Source organism: Neovison vison, chromosome 13, assembly GCF_020171115.1.
Source record: "Neovison vison isolate M4711 chromosome 13, ASM_NN_V1, whole genome shotgun sequence".
Taxonomy (NCBI): domain Eukaryota; kingdom Metazoa; phylum Chordata; class Mammalia; order Carnivora; family Mustelidae; genus Neogale; species Neogale vison.
Genome location: NC_058103.1, coordinates 147,300,062 through 147,312,985, shown reverse-complemented (window position 1 = coordinate 147,312,985; position 12,924 = coordinate 147,300,062). Strand labels below are relative to the sequence as shown.

At 53.1% G+C, this 12,924-nt stretch overlaps 1 protein-coding gene across 6 annotated transcripts; it reads left to right on the top strand.

Annotated features, from left to right (window-relative positions):
* The first annotated feature begins 166 nt into the window (after positions 1–166).
* Positions 167–12,207, top strand: RCCD1 (RCC1 domain containing 1). 6 transcript variants are annotated; one of them, XM_044231018.1, is made up of 8 exons: positions 167–460; positions 1,679–2,364; positions 2,535–2,656; positions 4,492–4,590; positions 4,851–5,018; positions 5,525–5,554; positions 6,103–6,276; positions 12,087–12,207. In XM_044231018.1, the coding sequence occupies exons 2-7, from the start codon at positions 1,709–1,711 to the stop codon at positions 6,273–6,275; spliced, it is 1,248 nt and encodes a 415-aa protein (XP_044086953.1). In that variant the 5' UTR covers positions 167–460; positions 1,679–1,708; the 3' UTR covers position 6,276; positions 12,087–12,207. The 6 variants fall into 6 exon arrangements, with proteins under 6 accessions (XP_044086953.1, XP_044086954.1, XP_044086950.1 ...); XM_044231019.1 differs by lacking the exon at positions 12,087–12,207 and having other exon boundaries at positions 1,679–1,883; positions 1,968–2,364; positions 6,103–6,838; XM_044231020.1 differs by lacking the exons at positions 167–460; positions 12,087–12,207 and adding an exon at positions 652–717 and having other exon boundaries at positions 1,679–1,883; positions 1,968–2,364; positions 6,103–6,838.
* Positions 12,208–12,924: the final 717 nt, after the last annotated feature.

Sequence of the window (12,924 nt, the reverse complement as noted above, 5' to 3'; positions counted from 1 at the left end):
GACAGCAGGAGCTCCACCACCTGCCGGGGCGGAGAGCCGCGAGAGCCTGCTTCCGCTCTGGGAGCGAGAGTGAAGCTCATTGGCTCGCAGAGATGAGTGACAGGCCCCGAGCCAATGGAAGGCCAAACTCGCCGAGGCGCCCGCCTAGGACGGCTGCTTCCTGTGGGGCCGGAGTCCCTGTCGTGCGGGTCGTGAGCCGCGGCCGTCCGGGGCTGAGAGGAATGGCGGGGTGCACGCGTCGCCGCGGTCGCTCCTCGCCAGCTCTGCAGCTCGGATTCTAACCTGAGCTCCGCGGCCCCGTCCGGCCCACCTCTGCCTCGGGCCCGCGCCCACCGGAGGTTGCCCGACCTCACACCCGAGGCTGCAGCGGCCCAGCGCAGCACCTAGGGCCGGGTCGACCTCGATCGGACGGGACGCGCGGCGGACGGGACGGGCGGCTGGCGGGACTGCGGGTACAGAGGTGGGTACGGAGGGGAGCCCCGCCCTGCGGCTGCCCGCCCCGGGCGGTGACGTCACCGCCCTCGCCGGCGATTGGCCCGGGGAGACTGCGGCAGCCAATGGGCGCCTGGCCCGGGCCGCGGCTCTTCAAACCTTTCCTCCGCGGCGGCGGCCCCCCGGATCCCGGGCCGCTACCCTGCATCCCAGCTTTTCCTCCCTAGTGACTGCGGGTCGAGGAGCTGCCCGAGGAGGGTGGAGGGCACAGGGTCAAGATCAAAGGTCAGAGGCCCCCTTGGGTTGGGACTGGGCACGGAAGGTGTTAGGAGCCCAGGTCCGGGTCAAGGAGCTTTGCAGGGACCCCGAACGGAAAAAGCGGTGTTGCTTTTGTAACCGCGGGCGCGGGACTGTATGTTTGTCTCCCCATTTACATGTGAGCTCTCTGGGTTCAGCCAGTCGTCTCTCGCATCCGCCCAAAGGACGCCATCAGTAAATGCTTGTAGAACGAGTAAGTGACTAGGTGAGGTCCAGCTGAAATTGTGTATAGGTCTCTTGAGAACTAGTAAGAACCACTGGACTTTATAAAATCAACTCTAAGCCCTGCATTAATAAGCCAGGACTTAACCTTGTGCCCATCGTGGTATGGGCCAGACCTGAACCGTTTATTTCCATCTGTTCCACACGGTTCTACAGGGTACGTACAGGCGGCGCCCTCTCCTGCCCCCTGCCTTTGTACAACTGAAGAAACTGAGTTGCACTCGGAAAGCTTAAGTGATGGACCAAGGACACGGGCACTGCTCCCTGCAGAGGGAAACACGTGAACCCTGGGGCTGGCCAAACCGCACAGGGCGCTGTCTCCCAAACGCTCTGTTTTGCTCTGGTGGGGAGAGCACTGTTGTATGCAGTCGGTGGGCCTTGATTTCAGCCCTCGGTCCCTCTTGGTCCTAAGTTGTGTGATTGTGTGAGGGTTACTTTCTCTAGGAGTCTCTTCTGTCAAATGGGGGTAATTCTGGTTCCCAAGATGACATGGGATAATCAGCCTGACACTGGGAGCTGGAGGTGCTCAGAACCTAGGACAACGTCTAAGGGAGAGGACGCTTAAGTACCTGGGGCCCAGTCTGTGGGGCAATGAGCTTCCCTGAGCTAAAGGGAAGACACGGCAAGTGTCCCCATTCTAGGTGGCCCAGAATCTTCCTCAGTCTGGTGGGATTCCTAACCCTGTTCCGCCTCCCACCCCATTCAGGTGGCGGCCAGCAGAGGGCGCGGCCCGAGCATGGCCGAGGAGCGCCGGGGGTCCTGGTTCGGCTTCGGTTTCTGCGGCTTCGGGCAGGCGCTGGGCTCGGGGCGCGGGCGGCAGGTGCACAGCCCCGAGCCGCTGGCGACACCGGGCCCGGGCGCCGACGTCTGCCGCGTGAGCGCCAGCTGGAGCTACACCGCCGTCGTGACCCGTGAGCGCCCCTCTCCGCCCCACTTCCGCCCTCGCCCCGGGGGCGTGGTCCGGCCGCCCCCCAGCCAGCCCTCCGCTCCCGCAGGTGGAGGCCAACTGCAGCTTTCGGGCGCGGCCGACGGCGCGGCGGGCGGCTGCAGGGACGCGTGGGCCTCGGAGGCGCTCCTCGTGGTGCTGCGCGCCGGGCCGGCAGACGGGCCCGGGCCGGAGCTGCAGGCCTGGGCGCCGGGTTCGGCGCTGCGCGGGGAGCCCCTGTGGACCCACACCCTGGTGCCGGAGGCCGGGCGGGAAGACGCCGCGGGCGGGGAGCCCCAGGCCCGGGCGCTGCCCCTGCTGCCCGGCGCGCGCGCCTACGTGAGTCCGCGGCCGCCCTTCTACCGGCCTCTGGCCCCGGAGCTGCGGGCGCGCCGGCTGGAGCTGGGCGGCGAGCACGCCTTGCTGCTGGACGAGGCGGGCCAGGTGTTCTCCTGGGGCCAGGGCAGGTGAGGGGGGCGTGGCCGCGTGGGGCCCGCGGGCGGGGGCGGGGCGGGGCGGGGGCAGATAAGCCTGGCCCCGAGTGGGAGGTGAGCGTGGGAAGGGGCCGTCTGGGGACCCGTGCGTGTGACTGGGGCAGGAAGGGGAGGGGGACCCGCTGGGTCTCTCCCTCGCTCAGGCACGGACAGCTGGGCCACGGGACTCTGGAGGCCGCGCGGGAGCCGAGGCTGCTGGAGGCGCTGCAGGGCCTTCCCATGGCTGAGGTGGCCGCGGGTGGCTGGCACTCCGTGTGTGTGAGCGGTAAGTGACAGACTCAAGGTCTTCTAGGCTCCAAACCTTCTTCCCGCTTTTCCGGTGTGGGCCGGTGGTCTAGGCAGACCTCCTTCCAAGTTCATCCCATGTTAATCGGGCTGCGGTTCAGGACTCCTGGGCGCCTCTCAGATTCAGCCCTCTCTCTGCCCCGCCATGATGCGCTCACACGCACTGTTGCCCTTGTCTTCTGTTGCTGGGCTCCCTGCCTCCCCCCTCCCTCCCGCCCCCACCTTTCTAAAACACTCTGCAAGGGCGCAGGAAGGGGTGGGGGGCAGCTGAGCTGAGGAGAACGGACAGGAAAGGATGCAGGGGGTCAGGTGGCTGTGATGTGCGGCGCACAGGGAGGAGGATGGGGGTGAGGGCGAGCCCAGAGCGGAGACCCTCGTTTGGGACCCTACGTCCACTGCCCTGGCAGGCCACGCAGCTGCAGCTGATTCCCAGGCTGGGAGCAGGTGGTCTTTGTTTGCAAGGGTCTGCACCTGGGGCTCTGGCTGGGCTCTGGACGCTTCTATCCCCGGGGTGGGGGCAGCTTTAAAAAACATGTGCCTACACCACCAACCCCTAGTCTCCTGTCATGAGACTGGCTTCGCAGACAGATGTGAAAACTCGTGGGCTGGAGGGAAGGGAAGGACTAGAAACAGCCAGATGGGAAGTCTCACACTTCAGGCCGGAAGAAGTTGGAAGTTTTGAGTTCGTGACAGCGTTCGGAGCGCAGACGCTGGAGACCGAACTTCCTAGGTTCAGATCATCACTTTGCCCCTTCTAACCTTGGGCAGAGCACTTCACCTCTTCGTGCCCCCCGTTTTTTCATGAATAAAATAGGCATGTTGTCCTATAGCTCTCTGTAGGGCTCTTCTGAGAATTAAATGGTTATATTTGAAAAGTGCTTAAAATTCTGGCACCAAGTAAACACTTGATAAAAATTAGCTGCTGTCATGGGTAATTTTTATGAGCGAGGCAAGGAAGGTCAGAGCTTCCAGAAGAGGCCTCTGGTGGGGCCTGTGGTGGCCAGGGCTAAGGAAGCGGGTGTCGTGGGCTCAGTGGGTTTGAAAGGAGGCGGCTGGGAATTTCCAGGCATGCATTTCTGAAGCATGTGTGGTTGGGTGTTCCGCGAAAGGGAAGCTTATGTGAAGCGACTTCCCAAGGAGCTGGAGACCAAAGAGAAAGGCCCACAGGTCCAGCTTGACAAGAAACGGTTTACTAAGGGAGTTTCTGGACTCCTGTTGGGCAGCTGCGACAGGGCTGCGACCGCACGCCCTTCCCGTCAGACCTGCTTTTATAGCCCTAGCGTCTGGGATTCCGTGCTGGGGGCCGCCCAGGAGGAGAATGTTCGAGATTAGTTCTGTGTTGTCCCATTTCCAGAACAGATCCAAGGACCTTATGCTACCAGGGTGTGCTTAAGGGTTGTTACTTGTGTGATTTAAAAAGAGAAAGTGTGTTGGGGGCTGTTCTCAAGAAGGCTTCATTCAGGTCTCCGGGCTGTCGTCGTGGCAGCTTTGTGCAAGATGGCGTTTGTTTGGTTCACACGTGGGAGGTGGGGAGGGGGCGGTTTAGCAACAAAGGGAAGAAGTGAAACTGGAAAGGAAGGTCCAGGAGACTCTGAAGAAAGGATGACAAGGAAAGCATCTGGTTTCTGTAAAACCAGAAAGCTGCTGGGGCCCGCCAGAGGCACTGCCCGGCATGTCACCTTGGGCAAGGCAGGCGTTAGTCATCCCCGGGGAGCTGGTGGGTATACAAGGCATTTGGGTGGATTCAGGGGGGCTTAGGAGGGTGACGATGCAGTTCACAATCTGTTTAATGGGCCCCCTTTGTCTCTTTTTCAGAGACGGGGGATATTTATGTCTGGGGCTGGAATGAATCCGGGCAGCTGGCCCTGCCCACCAGGAGCCTGGCAGAGGATGGAAAGACCGTTGCCAGGGAAGGTGAGGGTCCTTGTTCTTCACGTGTTTCTGTCCTTCCTGACCCGTGGCCACATGCCGGCCGAGACCTTGGAGTGCTTGGAAGGGACATGGGTCGTCCTTGGGACCCCAGATCCCTCTGTGGGACTCCGGGCTCTGGGGAGGGCTGGGGTACGGCAGGGCTGTTGTCAGCGTCCGCAGCGCCCCCACCCCCCATGGCTAAGGTGTAGCCAGAGCTCCGCCTAGCCGTCCCCATGCTCCCCACTGTCACTGCTTCTCTGAAGCCGGCAGGCCGAACGAAGGTGACTCCGACATGAGAACGGTGGGGAGTGAGGACGGAGCCCCGGCCCCCTTCATAGCCATCCAGCCCTTCCCCGCTTTACTGGATCTGCCCCGGGGCGCGGAGGCAGCCCAGGCCAGCTGTGGCTCCCGGCACACGGCGGTGGTGACAAGTGAGTAGGGCTGGGCGGGCAGCAGGAAGTCCCTCTGCCCTGTCCCGTAGCTGGCGCCGCAGAGAAGGCTGTGATCCCCTCAGAAACCTGTCCTTGAGGTGTCTCCGACAAGCACTGAGTGGCCGCCTCCCTCCACGAAAACAGCCCCAATGTCTGGGGCTTGGACAGGTGCCCCCCAGCTGTCCGGCCGCGGAGGCCCCTCCTCCTGCGGGGAGGCTGGTGTCGGTGGCCGTCCGGTCTGAGCACGGGGCCTGCCCGGTCCAGCTGCTAAGACCCCTGAGCCGCTGTGAGAGGGCAGGCCCATCCGCTGGCATACGGGAAGGTAAACCTCTTGCACCCGGATCCTTTCCCACCCCGGCCGCGGCTGCGCAGAGACCGTTGTCGGAGAAGGTGCTGTGCCCTGCCAGGCAGAGCTCAGGACACTTGGAAGGTGCTGGCTAGGGACTGTGGCAGGCCACGCTAGACAACTGCCTTGTGACCGCCCCTTACTGTCCTTCTGGTTGTAGGAACTGGGGAGCTCTACACCTGGGGCTGGGGTAAGTAAGAGGGTTGCTTGTGTGATGCTTAAGCCAGGGGAGGAAGGGACCAGGGCATAGAGGGCCTGAGCCCTGGGACGTCTCGACGGAAGTGCTGCGGGCCCTGGTCTAGAACAGAGCCTGGCACTCGGAGTCCGAGTCCACACAGGAGCAAAGTGGATGTTCGTGCTTCCTGTGGGTCTTTCTGAAGAATTGTCTCGAGGGAATACTTAGGCAGCATTTAGGACACATCTGTTGGTCTGGCACTGGGGAGGAAAAAAAGTTAAAAATCTGTGTTCTGAGTATCTGGAGTTCGGAGCAGAGAAGCTGGAACATCGTCTTGCCTGGTGTGGTTGGTGGCAGCCACCTCTTGGGGACCTGGGGGGGCGGTCCCGCCCGGCCCCGGAGGCTCTGTGGCACTGGGCTCCTGAATTCCCAGAGCAGACCGCCCAGAGTGGTGGGTTAACCCTGCACTTTGCGGGGCGGCCTGAGTTTTTCCCTTCCTTCCTGGAGGGCAAGAGCCCCAAGGCCCAGAGGAGAGGAGGGCCAAGGGGCTCCCTTCACTTTAGGTAAATATGGACAGCTTGGCCACCAGGACACGACCAGCTTGGATCGGCCCCGCCGTGTGGAATATTTTGTAGATAAGCGACTGCAAGTCAGGGCCGTGAGCTGTGGGCTCTGGAACACCTACGTGTACGCTGTGGAGAAAGAGGAGAGCGGACCGCCGCAGCCGCGGGCGTGAAGTGAGCGTGCGCTAGAGTAGATGATACACTTACACCCGTGAAGCACCCCCCAGCCAAGGAAACCACTGCCAGCCCCCCAGATGCCCCCCATTTGCCCTCCCTGCCACAGCCCTCCTGCCCTGCCCTAGAGCCCCGTCTTCAACTTGGTCCTCCTGTTGGACACGCCTAAAGAGCTTGGGAAGGGCATGGCCAAGGCCAGCAGGGCAGACACAGTGAAATCCAAAGCTCTGGCGGGGGGAGCCTGGGGTGTGGGCAGATCGCCAAGCTCCCCCAGCTGACCCTGGGTGATTTGAGGTCGTGCGGAGATTGGGGACCAGCAGGGGTCGTCTTGGTTATCTTTCCTCACCTGTTTTCACTTAGGATTGTACCACTGCGTCCGTATTCGGTAGAGTTTAGTTTGTTTGCTTTGGAATTTATGTGACTGGAGTCACTCTGTGGCTGTCCCTTTGTGTCGTGTTTCTCCTTTTAACACCGTGTGATCCGTCCGTGTTGTGCTCCGCAGTCCATTCATTTTTACTGTCCTGCCGTGTTCCGTCGTGTGAATATACCTCATTGTATATTCTTCTGTTGGTGGTCATTTTTCCTTTTATTGAGTTAAAATACACAGAAAAGGGGCGCCTGGGTGGCTCAGTGGGTTAAGCCTCTGCCTTCGGCTCAGGTCATAATCCCAGGATCCTGGGATCGAGTCCCACATCGGGCTCCCTGCTCAGTGGGGAGCCTGCTTCCCTCCTCTCTCTCTGCCTGCTTTGATCTGTCAAATAAATCTTTAAAAAATAAAATAAAGTACACATAATAAAATAAACCGTCTTAACCATTTTTCAGTGTGTGTCTCAGTATTAAATTCCCACTGATGTGCTACTACCGCCGCCATTGGCCCCTGGGACTCTTCTCATCTTGCACAACTTGTTACCTGTTAAATAGCCACTCCCCATCCACTACCCCTGGCCAACACCATGGTACCTTCCGTCTTTCTGATTTCGACTGTTCTGAATCATCATTCGTGTCACTAGCTTACGTCACTTAGCCTAAGGTCCTCAGGGTTCATCTGTATTGTAGCAGATTCCAGAATTTCCATCACAGCACTGACCACATTGTTTATCCATTCACTGGTTGATGGGCGCTGGCTGGCTTGATTCCAGGTTTTAGCTGCTGTGAATGATGCTGTGAATGATGCTATGAATCTAGGTGGGCAGATGTTTCTTCGAGACCCTGTTTCCTGTTCTTTTGGTTATATATTCAGAAGTGGAATTTCTAGGTGATCTGGTAATTCTATTTTTATTTTTACTTTTTTTTTTTTCTAAGATTTTATTTATTTGACAGAGAGAGGATCCCAAGTAGGCAGAGACGCAGGCGTTGGGGTGCGGGGAAACAGGCTCCCTGCTGAGCAGAGAGCCCGATACGGGGCTCAGTCCCGGGACCCTGAGACCATGACCCAAGCTGAAGGTAGAGGCTTTAACCCATGAAGCCACCCACACAACCGGTAATTCTATTTTTAATTTGTTGATGAGCCTACGTACTGTATTCCATGGAGGCTGTACCATATTTAATTCCTACAACCGTGTATAAGGTTCCAATTTTCCCATAGCCTCGCCTAATACTGGTTGTCTGTTTTTCTCCATAATGACCATCCTAATGGGTGTAAGATGCTATCTCCCTGTGGTATAAATTTGCACTTCCCTAATGTTTAGTGATGTCGAGTGCTTTCCATGTGCTCATTGGCCATTCATAGATCTACTATGGAAAATGCCTATTCAAAGGTTTTGGCTGTTTTTTGAATTGTTTTTGTTGTCAAGTTTTAGGAGTTCCATATGTGTTCTGTATATTAAATCTTCATCAGATATGTGATTTTGAAATATTTTGTCTTGTGGGTTGCCTTTTTTTTTTTTTTTAATTTTATTTATTTATTTGACAGACAGAGATCACAAGTAGGCAGAGAGGCAGGCAGACAGAGAGAGAGGAAGGGAAGCAGGTTCCCTGCCGACCAGAGAGCCCGACGTGGGGCTCGATCTCAGGACCCTGGGATAGTGACCTGAGCTGAAGGCAGAGGCTTTAACCCGCTGAGCCACCCAGGCGCCCCAATGTGGCTTGCCTTTTTACTCTGTTAATAGGGTCTCTTGATATAAGAAACAAAAAACTTTAATTTTCATGAAGTTCAACTTGTTTTTCCTTTGTCATCTGTGCTTTTGGTGTCCTATTAAAGGAGTCCTTGCCAAATTCAACGTCATGAGGCTTTTGTCCTGTGTTTTCTCTCAAGAGTTTTATTGTTTTAGGTCCTACGTTTAGATCTTTGACCCACTATGAGGTAATTTACATATATGATATTAGTTAAGGGTCCAACTTTGTTCTTTTGTGTGTGATTGTCCAGTTTTCTGTGCAGCATTTGTTGAAAAGACTGTTCTGTTCCTCCTGAATGGTCGTGGAACCCTTGTCACAAATCATCTGACCACATATGCAACGGTTTACTTCTGGCTCTCTGCTCTGTTCCATCAGTCTGTATGTCTGTCCTTATGCCGTGCCACACTGTTTGATTACTGAAGCTTTTCTAGTAGGTTTCAAAATCAGCAAGTGTGAGTCTTCTAGTTTTGTTTTTCTTTTTCAAGAATATTTTGGCTATTTGGGGTCCCTTGAGATTGCCCATGAATTTTAGGGTGGGTTTTTCTATTTCTGCAAAAAAAAAAAAAGTCATTGGGATTTCGATAGGGATTATATTGAATCTATAGATCACTTTGGGTAGTGTTGGTATCAATAATATTATGTCTTCCAATCCATAAACATGGGATGTATTTCTGTTTTCCATTTTATTATGTCTTTAATTGTTTTCAGCAGCATTTTGTAGTGTTCATTGTACATGTCTTTTACCTTGGTTAATTCCTAAGTATTTTATTCTTTCTGATTTTATTGTAAATGGAATTATTTTTATAATTTCCTTTCCATATTGTACATTATTTGCCTATAGGAATGCATCTTTTTTAAAAAGATTTTATTTATTTATTTGAGAGACAGAAAGAGAGCAAGCATTAGAGTAGAGAGGTCAGCAGGAGAAGCAGACTCCCCGCTGAGCAAGGAGCCCAATGTGGGACTGGATCCCTGGACTCCAGGATCACGACCCAAGCCGAAGGCAGTTGCTTAACCAACTGAGCCACCCAGGTGCCCAGAAATACATTTTTTTTGTGTATACTGACTTTGTACCCTCCTCCTCTGCCGAATTCATTTACTCCAACAGTTTCTTTGTGGATGCCAGGATTTTCTATATGTAAGGTCATAGTCTCTGCAGACAGATGGTTTTACTTCTTTTCTTCCAATGTGAATGCTACTTATTTTGTTGCCTCATGGCTCTGACTAGGACTTCCAGTATTGTGCTAGATAGAAGTGGTGAGAATGGGCGTCCTAGTCTCGTTCCTGAACTTAGAGGAAACGTTTTCAGTGTTTCACCATGCAGTATTATGTTTGCTTTGGGTTTTCTATATATAGTTTTTATTATGGGGAACTATTTTCCTTCCTATTTTATTGAGTGTTTGTATCATGAAAGGGTGTTGAATTTTGTCAGATGCTTTTTCTGCATTGATTGAGGTGATCACGTGGGGTTTTTTCCCCTTCATATTGTTCATGTGGTGTATTACATCAATCGTTCTGGCACTCCAATAATAAATCCCCTTTGGTTATGGTGTATAATCCTTTTAAAATGCTGCTCAGTTCTGTTTGCTTGTATTTTGCTGAGGATTTTTGCATCCATGTTCAAAAAGGATATTGGTCTGTAGTTACCTTGTCTTGCTTTGTCTGGCTTTGATGTCATTGTTATGCTAGCTTCATAGAACGAGTTGGGAAGCATTCTCCCCTCTTAAATATTTTGGAAAAATTTGAGAAGTACTGGTAGTAGTTCTTTAAATGTTTGGTAGATTCACCAGGGAAGTCTTCAGGTCCTGGGCTTTTCTTCGTTGGGTGATTTTTGATTACTGATTTAATCCTCTTACTAGTTACAGTAATTCAGATTGTCTATTTCTTCGTGATTTAGTCTCTATAGGTTTTGTGCTTCTAGGAGTTTTTTCATTTCATTGAGGTTATCCAATTTGTTAGTGTACAATTTTTCATAGTACTCTTAAAATCTCGTTCATTTCTGTAGAATCAGTGGTAATGTCCCCACTTTCATTTCTGAGTTTAGTCATTTGAGTCTTTTTCCCTGAGTCAGTCCAGCTAAAAGTTTGGACCAGGCTCTCCATGGAGCTCAGAGCCTGATGCGGGGCTCGATCCCAGGACCCTGGGATCATGACCTGAGCCGAAGGCAGAGGCTTTAACCCGCTGAGCCTCCCAGGTGCCCCTTATTTACTTATTTCTGAGAGAGCACGGGCAAGCAAGAGAGTGAGAGAGAGCATGAACAGGGGGGAGGGGCGGGGGGACAGAGGGAGACGCATGACCTAAGCCAAAGGCAGATGCCTCCTGAGCCACCCAGGTGCCCCTATTTCTTGATTTTAAAGATTTTATTTATTTATTTGGCAGAGAGAGATGCAGAGAGAGGGGAACACAGACGAGGGAGAAGCAGGCTCTCCGCTGAGCAGGGAGCCTGATATGGGGCTCGATCCCAGGACCCGGGGATCATGACCTTAGCCAAAGGCAGAGGCTTAACTGACTGAGACACCCAGATACCTCTCTTTCTTGTTTTTTTTTTTTTGTTGTTGTTGTTGTTTTAAGATTTTATTTACTCATTTGACAGATCACAAGTAGGCAGAGAGGCAGGCAGAGAGAGAGGGGGAAGCAGGCTCCCCGCTGAGCAGAGAGCCCAACTCAGGGCTCGATCCCAGGACCCTGAGATCATGACCTGAGCCAAAGGCAGAGGCTTAACCCACTGAGACACCCAGGCTCCCCTCTTTCTTGTTTTTAAATGGGAGCATTTATAGCTATAAATCCCCTCAGTACCACTTTTTCTGTGGCCCGTGAGTTTTGGAATATTGTGTTTCATTTTCATTAGTCTCTGTATTCTAATTTACCCCGTGATTTTTTTCTTCGATCCATTGGTTGCTTGAAATGTATCGTTTGATTTCCACAATATTGTGAATTTTCATTTTTCTTTGTACTGATTTCTAATTTCATCCTGCTGTGGTCAGAGAGGATGCGGTGTATGATGTTTTTATTTTTATTAAGTTTTTAACTCTAGTTCCAACTCCAACTTTAACTCCATAGTTAACACACAGTGGAGTACGAGTTTCGGGTGTTCAGTGTGGCGACTGAGCAATTCCATCCATTACTCGTGCTGGTCCTGATACCCGATAGGCGCACTTTTAATCCCCTTCACCTGTTGCACACCCCCCTCCTGCCTCCCATGATAACCACTTGTTTGCTTGTTCTCTACAGTTAAGAGTCACTTTCTTGGTCTTTTTTTTTTTTTTCTTTTGGCTCTTTTGTTTCTTAAAATCCACATATGAGTGAATCCTGTGGGATTTGTCTTCCTCTGAAGGACTTAGGTCACTTGGCCTGATGCTGTCTAGCTCCATCCACGTTGTTGCACATGGCAGGGTTTCATTCTTTTCGTGGCTGAGTAATATTCCATTCCATATACCACCCCCCCAAGTCTTCTTTATCCATTCATCTTTCATTGGACCCTCGGGCTTTTGTAAATAATGCCGCTGTACACATAGGGGTGCATATATCCCTTTAAATTCATGGTTTTGTATTTTTGGGGTAAATACTCAGTAAGGTAGTTCTATTTTTAACTTTTTGAGGACGGTCTCTTTTCCACAGTGGCCGCACCAATGGAGGGGCTCCTTTTTCAGCACCTCCTCGCCAACACTTGCTGTTTCTTGTCTTTTTGATTCCAGCCGTGCCGGCGGAGTGAGGGGATCTCTCGTTATGGTCGTGGCTTGCGTCTCCCTGATGCTGAGTGATGGCGAGCATCTTCTCGTGCGTCTGCTGGCCATCTGTGGGTCGTCCTCCGAGGTAGGTCATCCTTTAGTTTCGTTGCTCGTTTCCTTCATTGTGTGGAAGCTTTTTATTTTAGTGAAGGCCCGGTAGTTTGTGTTTGCTTTCATGTCCCTTGTCTCTGGAGGCGTTTCTAGAAAAGCGTTGCTACGGTGTGAGGGCATCACTGCCTGTGCTCCCTTCTAGGATTCTTATAGTTTCAGGTCTCACATTGAGATCTTTAATCCAGTTTGCATTTATTTTTGTGTGTGGTGAAGGGAAGGGGTCCGGCGGCGTTGTTGTGTTGTTGTATGTTTCTGTCCGGTTTTCCCATCACCGTTTGTTGATGAGACTTTTTTCCGTTGGACATTCTTTGCTGCTTTGTCAAAGAGTAACTGACCGTATCATTGTGGGTTTATTTCTGGGTTTTCCATTCCGTTCCATTGGCCTATGTGTCTGTTTTTGTGCCAGGACCGTGCTTGGGACTACCGCAGCTTCGTAAGATAACCCGACGTCTGGGATTGTCAGGTCATACCGCTGGTCTGGGTTTGGTTTTCAAGATTGCTCCGGCTAGCCAGGGTCTTGTGTGGTCCCGTACAAACGTTAGGCTTGTTCCCGCTCTGTGAGAAATACTGTCGGGATTTTGGTAGGAATGGCTGTGTGTGGTATCTTTGAGGCTTTATTGGTGGCCCGATACATGGTGTGTTGTGGACACTGTCCGTGTGCACCGGGGGAGGCGTGTGCTGCTCCTGGGCGGGG

Coding starts and splice junctions, on each gene's coding strand:
- RCCD1 (XM_044231018.1), top strand. CDS start 1,709: ATGGCCGAGGAGCGCCGGGGGTCCTGGTTCGGCTTCGGTTTCTGCGGC. Junction 5,019..5,524: donor GCACACGGCGGTGGTGACAA/GTGAGTAGGGCT, acceptor TTCTGGTTGTAG/GAACTGGGGAGCTCTACACC. Junction 5,555..6,102: donor GCTCTACACCTGGGGCTGGG/GTAAGTAAGAGG, acceptor CCTTCACTTTAG/GTAAATATGGACAGCTTGGC.